Consider the following 14301-nt stretch of genomic DNA (forward strand, 5'->3'; position numbering starts at 1 on the left):
TGGAGGCAGTTTATGCTTCACATAGATCAATTTATGTTTCACATTGATTTCCTTTTTCTCAAGGAGGAAAATAGTCATTTGTTTTGTATGCGGCTTTGCTGCCTCAATCTAGTAAATACAGAAAAATCTTCCCAATGTCATTGATATTTTGAGCCTTCTATTAAGGTTCCTATTTTTGTACTTGAGTTTTGTTTTATGATAAACTGTCTTCTTCAAAAACTGTGATAACTGTATGAGAATTTTTGTCACCTTCTTTAAATTGGGCCTGATTTTGATTTGTGAGTGAGGTAGTTTCATGACTGAGTATCAGATATTGAGTGACCACAAATATACTTTATTTTTAATGATAGATTTAAGTATAGTCTTCCCTACCCTTTACCCCCAAAGTACCTAGTGAATACTTGATTGATTTGACACCCTGACTGATGTAATCTCTCACGTCAAAAGTGAACAACTCATATAATTGGGGATATTTTAATTGGGGAAATTTGTTTCCATTGGTTTACATAAATATGTGGTACTTAATTATCTACATCTATGATCCATTATGAACTGAATAGAACTATTTTGTTGGACTTTTTCATCAGATGTTTTGAGTATGTTTTTACTAAAAGAAAAGGTCTAATTAAGTTGAAATGAACAAACGTCTGCCACTATATGTGTATGTCCTGGCATTCTTTGTAGGGTTATGCAGCCTCTTAAACTGTCTTTAACCTACCCCTAAGAAATATACACAATGTGAACTACTGATTGCAGTTAACCAGTTGACTGTTATATCAATTCCAACTTCTAAGTGTCTCTTGAATTTATCAAAATTTCTTGTATTTCACTGCTACCATCCTAGTTCATGCAGAAATCTCTGGGCCAGATTATTGAATCGGCCTCCTTACCGTGGCTTCCCATTTCCAGTCTTAACCCTTTCTAATCTGTTCTTGGATACAAATTTAGATTTTTCTTTTATATACAAATTTGATCATGTTATTTTCCTGGTTAAAATGTTTAATGGCTCACCACTGCATTTAAGATATGGTTCATACTCATTATAATCATGAGGTTCAATTCCTTTCAGTGATCTGGCCTTTACTTACCTCCTTTCTTATCACATTTCCCTCTGCCCACTCATTCTCCAGGCTACCACTGTCAACTCCTTGCGCTTCTTTAAGCGTACTCTGTTCTCTTACTTCCGATCTTATTACATGTTGTCCCCTTTTTTCCTGTACTTACCATATAACTTCTACTTTTTCTTTGAATCTAGTGCTGCCCCCCAACTCCAGACTTTACCATTATACTTTATGCCTAATCCAGATTCTAAGGAAGGTATTTTTCATATTTGTAGGTCTGAAATCAGGATGCTTGGTACAGTTGATGTATAATTTTCCTAGAACATTTTTTTAAGTGACATAACTTCTTTTTTTGTTTATTATTTTATTTATTTGTTTTTTATTGAAGTATAGTTGATTTACAATATTGTGTTAGTTTTCAGTGTACAGCAAAGTGATTTGCTTATACATATATGTGTATATATATTCTTTTTAAAAATTCTTTTCCATTATAGTTTATTATAAGGTATTGAATATAGTCCCCCATGCTATACAGTAAATGCTTGTTGTTTATCTATTTTATATCTATTTTTATGCATCTGTTAATCCCACACTCCCAGCTTATCCCCCCCTACTTCTCCTTTGGTAACCATAAGTTTGTTTTCTATGTCTGCGAGTCTGTTTCTGTTTTGTAAATAAGTTCATTTGTACTATTTTTTAGATCCCACATATAAGTGATATCATATAATATTTGTCTTTGTCTGACTTAATTCACTTAGTGTGATAATCTCTAGGCCCATCCATGTTGCTGCAAATGGCATTATTTCATGCTTTTTTATGGCTGAGTAATATTCCATTGTATACATACACCACATCTTCTTTATCTACTCATCTGTTGATGGACACTTAAGTTGCTTCGATGTCTTGGCTGTTGTAAACAATGCCACTGTTAACATTTGGGGTGCATGTATCTTTTTGAATTAGAGCTTTTGGCTTTTCTGGATATATGCCCAGTAGTGGGATTGCTGGATCATGTGGTAACTCTAGTTTTAGTTTTTTAAGGACCCTCCATACTGCTCTCCATAGTGGCTGTATCAATTTACATTCCCACCAACAGTGCAAGAGGCTTCCCTTTTCTCCACACCCTCTCCAGCATTTATTATTTATAGACTTTTGATGATGGCCATTCTGACTGGTGTGAGCTGATACCTCATTGTAGTTTTGATTTGCATTTCTCTAATAATTAGCAATGCTGAGCATCTTTTCATGTGCCTGTTGGCCATCTGTATGTCTTCTTTGGAGAAGTATCTATTTAGGTCCTCTGCCCATTTTTTTTTTTTTTTTTTGCGGTACGCGGGCCTCTCACTGCTGTGGCCTCTCCCGCCGCGGAGCACAGGCTCCGGACGTGCAGGCTCAGCGGCCACGGCTCACGGGCCCAGCCGCTCCGCGGCATGTGGGATCCTCTCAAACCGGGGCACGAACCCGTGTCCCCTGCACCGGCAGGCAGACTCTCAACCACTGCGCCACCAGGGAAGCCCCTCTGCCCATTTTTTGATTGGGTTGTTGTCTTTTTGTTATTGAGTTGTATGAGCTGTTTGTATATTTTGGAAATTAAGCCCTTGTCAGTCACATCATTTGCAAATATTTTCTCCCATTCTATAGGTTGTCTTTTCATTTTGTTTATGGTTTCCTTTACTGTGCAAAAGCTTATAAGTTTGATTAGGTACCATCTGTTTATTTTCGCTTTTATTTCTATTGCCTTGGGAGACTGACCTAAGAAAACATTGCTACAATATAGTGACATAGCTTCTTTTAATGGTTGTTAATTAATGTCTGAGAACCAAAGAAATACATTATAGTACTTTATTTCTCTGTTTACTGATTTCTCTTCCCCTCTGGACTGTAAGCTCTGTAAGGACAGGAGGATAATCTCTATATCCCCAGCCAATAAGTGGTAAGATTTTCAGTAACTAATTGGTGATTTTCAGTAACTAATTAGCAAATTAGATCCTAAGCTGAGTTACTTATTGATTTACTACTTGACAACCCTAATTGCAAATCTGTTTTGTTTTCTCATATTAAGCGTTTCTCGAGAGACTCTAAAAAGCAGGAAGAAATCAGATTACAGTCTAAATAAAGTGAATGCACCCATCTTAACAAATACAACACTGAATGTAATAAGACTTGTTGGTAAGTAGCTACACCTTTAAAAAAAAACCCATTATTATAGCAGTTAAATTAGTCTACATTTGTTACCAAATGGGTTTTCATTGGGTACTCCAGGGCCCACCACAGTGAATGATTTAAGATGGTCATATGTCAGTGCCTTCTCATCTTAATTGTTCCAAATAGTATAATACTAATATTAATGTCAGTTTTTCTTTTTTAGTTAACTACTTGAAATTTGTATCTTCCACTTTTCCTAAAATATTCCAATTAATAGAAATGTAATGGAAAAATTCTCTGTGAGTTAGAGGTACATGTAGGGTGATGATAATACCAGTTTTATATTTGCACAATATTTTGTACTTAATTGTTTCATTGATCTTTGCAATCTTCTTGTCAGATAGGCAGAGTGATTAGTGGTTTTCTGGCATTTTCAGACACAAGAGTTCTATAAGCTAAATGTTCACACCATAGGAAATGTTCTTATTACAGATAAGACCTTTATTGATGATTTTGTAGAAGGCAAATAGCATGAAGAAATGCCGTATGAAATATTTAGGTTTGAAGATGTTATGGATTTTTTAATATCAGTATTTCAAAATTTTATATGCTGTCTCAACCTTTGTATTTCACAGATAGGTCTGTACATTTGACAAATAAGTTATAGAGATGTCTTCTCATGTTAATTAAGTCATCTATACCAGTCAAGAATCTTAGTGATTTTCTGTAAAGATCTCTGTCTTCTGTTTATGGAGATGATAATTTCCTGTTGCCTGGTTTAATTACTCTTAGCTCTGATAAAATAGTCTGTGTTCCTAAAGATAATTTCTAAATTTCATTAATGAATAGGATAAAGAAGACTTTTTTAAGAAGTCCCACTTTCTTTTAGGGAAAATAGTGTGGAAAATTATAATAATGAACTGAGCAGAAAAGAAAAATTATGTATTTTTATGACACAGACAAATGACAGATTCTAAAAAGCTATTGTTTGGCTGATTATTGCTGGGGAATTAGCTTTCCTTCTTTATCCAAGAATGCTAACTGAACCTAGCATCATGAGTTAGTCTCTAGAATTTACAGAATCAAAATTAGAAGAATTCTGAAGAGGTCATCTGGTATAATTTACCATAGAATGAGCATTTCTTTCTTTACTGCATCTGATATGTGGTGGCCATCTAGCCTCTGTTTTATGTCTTACAATTGCTGGAAGCATATTACTTTGGAAGACTACTCATTCTGCTATTAGACTGATTTAATTGGTAGAAATCTTGTCCTCATGGTAAACCAAAATCTCTATTTCTGTCTCTGTCTCTAATTCTACCCTCTGGTCTTAGTTATGCCCTTAAAAGCAAAAAGAGTAAGTCTATACTTTTTTCTCCTACTTTTCCATGTGGTCACTTTTCAGATACGTGGTGGTAGGTATACTGTCCTTCCTTTCCTTGTACTTCCCCTTCCCCAGTCCATTCTTCAGGGTCAGTGTGCTCAGTTGCCTTATATGGTCCTCACTGATGGATATTCCAAAGTCCTTATCATCCTCCTCAGTCTTCGGTACTCACTGTAGTTTTCAGTGTCTGGATACACGCTTGAGATGTAGTTGAATGAAGTCAGCTTTTGCTCGGTTATGCTGAAGTAACAAAACACCCTAACGTATCAGTGGCTTTCAACCCAGAGGTTTATCATGATGCATATTGACTCCTGATCATCTTAGTTCTGCCCCATGTATGTCTTCATTCTGAGATGCAGGCTGAAAAAGTAGCACCAATCTGGGATTTGGGGAGAAGAGTAGAGCTGAACCATGTTATGACTCTTAAAGCTGCCACTCTGATGTGCCACCCTGACATGTCACTGGTCATAGCAAGTCAGGCTTGACTGGAAGAGAGAAGTGTACTTGTACTTCTGTCACAGGAAGGTACAACCAGTCCAGGGCAGTGGACAAGGATGCATAATCCTCTTACAAGAGTGGAGGTGGGGAAGAGCAGATATTTGGGGAAAATTATACAATCAACCACATTTAAGTGGTTGTATAATTTTTTTTCCTTACCTAGATCAAAACGGACTAGAGGTCATCATATTGCTTTTTACTGTAAAAGACATACATTCACTCAAATCAGATATAAAGCCACAACAAAATTGAGGAGGGGGAAGTCATGTTTTATTCAGTTCAGTGCAGACAAATCCAAATCTTCACTTCTTGATAGGCATAAGGAAATGAAGAAACAATGCCTTGTGCTATTCTCATTATCTAAGAAGGGGTATTATAATGACAGAAGTGTGCTGCTGGTGCTAAGTTCAGAAGACAGTAACAACGAATTCTTATATAAGGATTACTGACCAACACAGTGGACACTGTTTTCTAACAGTGGACTTACAGAAACAGAAAAGCTGCATTCTTACGGGCCTTTGGTAATCAGCCATATAAACCAGAGCAGTCCTGAATAAAACCTTACTCAGGGAAGAGAATCTGACCGTTGTCATTTCAGTCTTCTTCCCACTAGATCTTTTACTAGAGTTGCAATTAGGAAACAAGGCCTAGTATGAAAATTTAACTTTCATGTCTTTCCATTTAGGGCTGGGAGTAGGTGCTGCCATTATTCCCCAGTAGACTTTCATGCCTACCACTTTCTCCCTGGGATGTCTTTATCTTCATATTGTACATATTCATAAAATAGAACTTTAAGGGAACCACTCACTAAGGGGTCTCCAACTAGTAAATGCACTATTCCAACCACGGTTGTTATTGCATAGAGGTGCTTGAAGACTATAAACTGACAAAAGTAATGTCTCTTCCTACAAGGCCAGAAGTACAGTTGTGTGAATAAGACAGATTAATTTTTGGTGCCTGGGAAGATGAAGGAACTAATTACTCAGTGGTTGGGAGACACATTTTAGAACATTAAAGGCATATTCAAAATGTTGTTTTTAAGTGATATTTATTTGGCATAATTAGGAGATATTAAACAAAAGAGTGTTAATGGGGCTTCCCAGCCCCAGGTGGTACCTAAATCTGAAGGCTTGGCGTTTTTCACAAGTGCAGAGGACCAATCAGAATGCTTGCTTGTGAAAAAAGAAAATCCTGTTAGCCTGATGATTTCTTGCAGACAGAGACAGAGAAATTTTAGGGAATGTGTCTCATCACTGAAGTAGCCTTGGTATCCAAGGAGGCAGCTCTCACTTGAGCGGGTGTGATAGGTCTGAGGGGCAGAAGATAGGTTGCCGAAACCCATGTTTGTAAAACCTACAGACCTTACAACAAAATTATTACTTTAGCGGCTGGAAGAAATACACACCAGCACATGCACAGGACTTAACATTAAACCAGAATATGTACCTAAGGGATATTTAGTCATACTGTGGCTGAGTTGCAGTGTATATGATGAACACAGAAGTAGGAGGGAAGAAATCTCCTTCATTGGTACATTCTTTTAGGTGGGGCATTGATATTTTTATTTTATCATGGAGTGTTTTAAATTGAAAAAGTAATGCATGAAAATGGTTAAAAATTAAAATACCCTGAGGTATAAACAAAACTCCTGACCTCCAAGTCTCCTTCCTCATTTATAGCATTTCCAGTTTGCCTTTATGTGCTCTTTATACCCATTGATGATCTCTCAACTTAGTGCACTGTAGTAAGGGTAACGAACATCCTTCCAGCTCAGATTCTGTTCTTGCTTTTGCCCCATCAGATTGTCAGCTCCTACATGAGGAGAGAGTTTGTCATCTTTGCAGCATATAGAGCACCCAGCCAAGTGCTTTTCGCTTTTGTAGGTGCTCAGTATACATTGGACTGACAAAACTTAATTTGTAAGATCTGAGTGTTAGAGAAACACTTTTTGCTCCTCTCTTGTAATAATCCACAACAGAAGGAGCCCCTCACCCCCACCCCCGACCCATGCACGTGTGTGTACACACACACACTTCCAGCACTTCTTCTTACCCTGTGTTCCCTCCTCTGCATAGGGGTTGTGGCTCACTGAATTCCCTTGGGCCGCCTTTCCTGTGGTAATCACGCTCCTCTCTCTGCATTTCCTACGATGAGCTAGTAAGTCAGGCCCCGTCCTGTTCCTCTTGGTTGTAGTCCTTGTCCATCCATGCTGCTACTTGCTTGGTTTCTTTGCCAGTCCCTCTGTGTCTCTTTCCCTTGAGTATAAGGACTCATGGTCTAGATTTAGGGTGAGAGAGGGGTTTTTTTAAATTAAAGTACAGTTGATTTACAATGTTTCAGGTGTAAAGCAAAGTGATTTAGTTATATATAGATATATACACACATACATATATACATACATATATATGTATCTATTTCTTTTTCAAATTCTTTTCCATTATAGCTTATTACAAGATATTGAATATAGTTCCCTGTGCTATACAGTAGGTCCTTGTTATTTATTTTATATATAGTAGTTTGTAACCCCAAATTCCTAATTATCCCTCCCCCGCTTTTGGTAACCATAAGTTCGTTTTCTATGTCTGTGAGTCTATTTCTGTTTTGTAAATAAGTTCATTTGTATCATTTTTTTGGATTCCACATATAAGTGATATCGTGTGATATTTGTCTTTCTCTGACTTTGCTTAGTATGATAATCTCTAGGTCCATCCATGTTGCTGCAAAGGATGAGAGTTTAAACAGTGCTTCCCCTGTGAAGCTTTTCCTCATCTCTAGATTAGGCTAGATTCCCTTCATGTAACATCCTGTATATACTTCTCCCTTTTTGCATTCATCATAAGTATATTTATTTTAAAATAATAGCAGAGGTAGCTAAGACTTCTTGCTCTTTTATTATATGCTATGTAAACACTTCACATGAATTTTCTCATGAATTCTTCATAGTACCCTTTTTACAAACTAAATTGAAGCTCAGAGATAAATAACTTGCCTTATGTCTGTCACACAGCTGGTAAGTGGCAGAACCAGGTTGTCTGATCTTAGAGCCAGTACATTCTTAACTTTCATGCTTCACAGCCAGTGGAGGACATCTGGAACATTAATCCTTGGACAGAGTTCAGCAAGGTTATAATATAGGTTGGAGGCAGGAGGAGAACTTCTCGCAGTTTGTAATTTGGGAAGAGACATCTTTTGTGGTTATCTGGGCTATGTATTAGGTAACCTTCCTCCGTGTTCCCAAAGCATGCTGTGTCCACTGCTCTCTCTGTGCCCTCTATAGGGAACTCTGGAGAGGAAGAGAGAGGGTGGTATGCATCTGAACCATATCTTGAGCCACTGACCACATTTTTCCAACTAGGCTGGCTAACTTTAGAACCATGCTTCTATTTTTTATCAAGGTAGCACCTCTCACAGCAACACATTAAATAGTAAAGAAGAGCTTGCGGCGAAAAGCAGGTGTCTCCCACCCACCCACTGCTCCCTACCAGGAGTGTGAAGGCAATCTCTTGGTTTGTTTCTGTTTGTCTTTCTTCTAGTTGTAATTGCCCAGAAAAGGGTGATAAGAAGGAAATGTTTTGAATCCTTGTCAGTCTAAATATGTCTTTATTCTGCTCTTTCAGGGAGTGACAGTTTAGTTGGCTATAGAATTGCCGTTAAATATTACTTTTCCTCAGAAAGTTAAAACCTCTAATGTTCTATTCATTTTATTGTAGGTGAATTTCTTCTCTCTCTCTCTCTCTCTGAAACCTTTTAGTGTTTTTTCCCTTGATGTTTCAAAATTCTCTATTGATGTATCTATGTGTGAGTTCTTTTTCATTAAGTGTGTTGGGTAGTTCATGACCCTTTCAATCTGGAGGTTCATGTGCTCCTCAGCTGTGACTGATACTACTGTTTCTTTGAGGATCTCCACATCCCCATTTTCTTTAATCTCTTTCTTTGATTTCCCCTTACTCAAGTGTTTAGTCTCTTAGGTTGGCCCTTTATGTCTGTCATATTTTTCTAATATTTTTCTATATTCTTTTTGCTGTACCTTCTGGGAGACTTCCTTTTTCCCATTTCTTTAATTTTTTATTTAAAAAATCACATTTTTAATGACTTTAAATCTTTAAGAACTCTTTATAATCTGTGTTTTTTCCCGCCATATTCACCTTTTATAGGGTTTTATATAATTACTGTATTTCTCTTCCTTACCTTCAATTATTTTATTTTCTCTGGGACCAGCTTTTCTTTTTACGTTCAGTCTCTGAATTTTCCTCATGGGCCTGGTGATGTTTGATTATTCTTCCCTAAAATAGAAGGCCTATATAGCCATTGTGGGTGTTCTCTGCTGAGTAACTAGAATTGTGTTGGAGCTGGCTCTTTCTCCTTAGAATGAATCCTGACTAGGAACTTTATGTATAGAGTAGGGCAGGTCTGGGTGGATTTATTGGTAGCCTTTACATTATGGGGACAGATCCCTAAATTCCCAGAATGAGATAGATTTTAATCTGTGGTGCCAATATCCACACTAGAAACCTTAGCTTTTCTAATTTATTTTCTTAAGTTTGCTCAATTTGGGGGGTGGGGGGCTTGTTTATTTCTTTTGAAGAGGAATCCTAGGGGGTTTTATTGTTTTTGTCTGTGGGAAAATTCTGGCAGCCTCTACAGTAGTGTCCCCCCTTATTTGTGGGGGATATGTTCCAAGATATCCCCTGTGGATGCCTGAAACCACAGATAGTAGCAAACCCTATATATACTATGTCTTTTCTTATACATACATACCTATAATAAAGTCTAATTTATAAATTAGGCACAGGAAGAAATTAACAAAAAAAACTAATAATAAAAATAGAAAAATTATAACAATATACTATAATAAAGTTATGTAAATGTAGTCTCCCTCTCACAATATCTTATTGTACAGATTTAATGCCTTTGCCATTTTAGCTAAGCACTTATCGCTGTGGCTGTATCTTTTGCAGTCTGAGGTGTGACAACAGAACTAGCATGAATTTCTTTTTCCTTCTTCCAAATTTCACAGATAGAAGATTCATTCTTACCACAGATCTTAGCAACCTCACCATACGACTTTTTTTCTTTCTTTATTAAGTCATGAGCTTTCACCTTTTCACTTGAAAGAAGCACTTTACAACTTCTCTTTGGCATACCTGAATTGCCAGCATCACTACTCTTGCGTTCTGGGGCCATAATTAAATAAAATAAGGATTACCTGAACACAAGCACTGAGGTACCACAACAGTTGATCTGATAACTGAGATGGCTACTAAGTGACTAATGGGCAGAATGTACGGGACAAAGGGATGGCGCCAGATGGCACAAGATTTCATCATGCTATTCAGAACAACACTTGATTTAAAACTTACGAATTGTTTATTTCTGGAATTTTCTATTTAATATTCTTGGACTGAGGTTGACCGTGGGTAACTGAAACTGCTAATAAGGGGTGGGGGGGGCTACAGTAATAACTGCTGGGGAGGAACAGTAAGTGGGGGCATGTGGATAGGTAGTTTGTCCCATATGTAGACCTTCAATTAATCCGTCCTTTCTCAGCCCTATTTCTTGCTCCTGTTCTCTTGCTGTAGCTGCTGCTTCTAAGCAGTCACATCCTATCGGACAGCTTCCACCTTCTTTGTGGTTCTCTTTGCATTTTTCCATCAGCTTGTTTCCATCTACTGTCTGTCATCTAGTACAGGGGTTGGGAAACTATAGCCTGCAGGCCAAATCAATCTGACTGCCTGTTTTTGTAAATAACGTTTTATTGGAATACAACCATGCTCATTTGTTCACATACTGTCTGTGGCTGCTTTTGTGCTATGACAGCAGAATTGAGTAGTTGAAACAGAGACCAGCAGAGATGAGTCTCTGCCACAGAGACTGAATGACATACAAAGCCTAAACTATCTAGTCTTTGGTCCTTTACAGGAAAGGTTTGCCAACCCCTGGTCTAGAAATGTTTTGAGATTTCTCATTTTCTGGTGATCATACCTACCTGCTGTTACCTTCTCACCCACTTCTCTTCATAGATGTTTTAATTCATTGTAAAATTCTCTTTTAGTTCAGTAAGTCTGAGGGGGGTGCATAAGTTCCCTCAGGCCTCCAAAGGCCTACTCTGCCCTCTTGAACTGGAAAGACAGAGTTCTCACTCTTCTATATTTGAATATACTAGCAGCCTGCTTATCAATGGCTGCCTTCCACGTATGACCATTTAAGGTCATGGAAGGAGCTCTGTGAGAGAGCAGAGACTCTGTGTAGTTCCTTGTGTCTTAACACAATGCCAAGAACATAGTAAGCTTTCAAAAAGTGTTTGTTGAATGTATTGAATGAGTGAATGAATATAATTATGTATTTTTTTCAGAGCATTTGGGACCATCTAGTTTTTTTTTCCTTCTGAATGCACATTTAAAACAGCTTTTACCTATTACGAATTCATTTTTATATCCTTTCTTAAGATGAATTATATGAACAGTGGTTCATCTTATTAGGAATGGAGAGGAGCTTTTTATTCTGGATATGTATCAACCCCGAAGTTTGCATCCTTCCTCATTCTACTATTCACCTGTTTAAAATTTTCTTTTATGGATAAAAGTAATATAACATTTTTTCATTTTTTTTCTTTACAGTATCACATTATTTAATGTGTAAATAGTTACAGTTTAAATAGCTATATGTTTGCAGTCAATGAAATATCTGCAGTGATCCAGAATGTTCTAGGAGCATACTATCAAATTTTTTTCAATTGAGATTTTTTTTTTGAGATATTTTTTTAAATGTCTGGTTATGTGAAATAATTACAAAGAATGATTCTGAAACAAAAGACTTGTAAATAGGAATAAGAACAGAATCTAAATTGTATAGTTTTTACTTTACGATGTGTATGTCTTCCTGACCATCTATTATTTAGAATCATTTCTCATGTAAATTAAGACGGATGGACTGAGTTCTTAGATAATAAAGAAATGGTTTTGATAGTAGACATTTCCATTAGAGTAAATTTGTCATTTTTTCCTACTGCAGTTAATGTGTTTTCTCTTGAATCCTGGTGTCCTCAATAGTACCAATTTAAAATTTATAGCAGTTACATAAAGTAGAGCCAGCACCTGAATCATTTGCTCATTTGGAAATAAAACAAATGGCCTGTTTTAATATCTTCTGCAGAAGAGCATTTTTTTATAGATATGCTTCTTTCCCTATTATTTCCTATAAAAAATAAACACAATTAGGGACTCATTATTGTTTATTATTTGATTCAGCCCATCTCCCATGCACCCTTCAAACACATTAACAAGTTTATGAATGCAGGCATTTTGGTTTTTAAATTTTTTTCTGTAACTGTGTCATATGTTTAGAGGAAAAAGAGTGTAATATTGGCATCTTCCAAAGGAAGGAATGAGGAAGATATGTTCTTGGCACTTTGCGAGTATTGAGCTCTTGAGTGATGTAGTGATAAAGAAATGTTCTTAGCCTGTGACGCTAGATTTCACAGGGCTAGGATTCAGGGGAATGGGAAGTGTCTTCCACGTGTCCTTTTTCTTCTTGTTTTTTTACTTTTGCTATGTGTGTATAAGCTTATGAAAAGACCCCACTCTTCCTCAAGTACATTGTCTTTTGTTTTATTACACCTAAACATTTTTGAAGACATTGTTTGAAATGGAATCTCCAAGAAATGAGGAACTGTGTTGTTTGTACAGTGTCATTGTAGAAGAGTTAGTTTAAGAGTTCCATAAATATAAGACAAACAGTAAAATATAATGATATGAAAAATCTTCATAGGTATTTTTTTATATCAGTGCCATCCAGTAGTACTTTCCAAGATGGTATAACTGTTCTGTATCAGTGCTGTCCAGTACAGTAGCCACTAGCTACAAGTGACTGTTGAGTACTTGAGGCATGGCTGGTGTGACTGAGGAATGTAATATTTCATTAAAAAAATATTTTGGTAAAGTAATTTTATGGTTTCTTAATAATTGTAGACTAACAGATTTTAATTTTCTATTTAATTTTTTTTCTTTTCAGGTAAATATATGCAGATGATGAACATTCTTAAACCAATTGCTTTTGATGTTATCCATTTCATGTCTCAGCTATTTGATTATTACTTGTATGCAATATATACCTTTTTTGGTCGGAATGATTCAGTAAGTCAACCTTTTGGGGGAGGAGTCTGTTTCTTTTAAAATTTATTTGTTTTTGTAAATGTAAAATTCATTCTCTCTGTATAAAATACATAAATAACATTACTTTGAAAATTATCCATAAAAAATCCAACATATTGTTGATATTAGCTTTTTGTGTACCCCATCACCTTATTTAAAATACATTAATTTTAAGCTTTGATATAATAAACATATTGTATGTTATTCAAATTTTTGGCAGAAAAAGTACAGCATCAGTTTCTAACCTTGACATATTTTGGTGATGAAAAATGTGCAGGTTGCCTTGTTTAAATCTGGCCCAGTGTGTAATTATTACACAGTAAATGAGACATTTTAAATATTGGCTAACAACCTTAGCAGGCACTACTACATTCAGAAGATAACAGCAAATATTTATTTAAAATAATTGAAAATCTTTGAACTGAACCTGCCACAGAATTAATTTTCCTGCACCTCCTTTTTGTGTTTCCGAAGCTCTTGTTGAGTTTATCTTTTTCTACTCCTAAGGAGAACAGCACAGTATTAAGCAGGTAACTGATCTGATACTTGGGAATTATTATGTAGTTCACCTACATGTTTGACAGTTTTTCATATAAAAGTATACTCATAATACTAACTTTTCGCATACTATATTTTGTACCTTTTCAAAAACTTGTGAATTTTAATGGATAACTACATTCATCATATAAATGTTCATAGTCTTGCTGTGATTACAACTATATCAAAGACATGATCTTTTAATATGGAATCTGAATTTCCTATGTTCTTAACTCTGCAAAATTAGAAAGAATACTAATATAATCAGAAACTAAGTTGCTGCAGAATTTATGTTGCTTTAAAATATGTACTAATCCATCACTCTCAATAAATATTAAAGAAGAAAGACATTCTGGAGTTTTAGCCAATTGTCAGGATCGTTTAGTCTTCTACATGAGCTTTACTCTGTCTTCTTGGACTGTGCCTCTAGACCAGTGTGGTCTAAGAGAAGTTTTGCAGTAATGGAAATATTCTATATTTGTACTGTCCAATATGGTAGCCATAAGCCATAAGCGGCTTTTGAGCA

At 36.1% G+C, this 14301-nt stretch overlaps 1 protein-coding gene across 3 annotated transcripts in view; it reads left to right on the forward strand.

Annotated features, from left to right (window-relative positions):
- Positions 1 to 14301, forward strand: part of VPS50 (VPS50 subunit of EARP/GARPII complex) — a 136063-nt gene that overhangs the window by 98254 nt on the left and 23508 nt on the right. For all 3 annotated transcript variants that reach the window (XR_004481166.2, XR_004481167.2, XM_004265596.3), the window contains exons 20-21: positions 3124 to 3230; positions 13099 to 13220. Coding sequence is in view for 1 of the 3 variants with exons in the window: in XM_004265596.3 (XP_004265644.1) it covers positions 3124 to 3230; positions 13099 to 13220 (229 nt within the window). In the remaining 2 variants the exon portion in view is untranslated. The remainder of the gene's footprint in view (positions 1 to 3123; positions 3231 to 13098; positions 13221 to 14301) is intronic.

This window comes from Orcinus orca, chromosome 9 (genome assembly GCF_937001465.1).
Source record: "Orcinus orca chromosome 9, mOrcOrc1.1, whole genome shotgun sequence".
NCBI lineage: Eukaryota > Metazoa > Chordata > Mammalia > Artiodactyla > Delphinidae > Orcinus > Orcinus orca.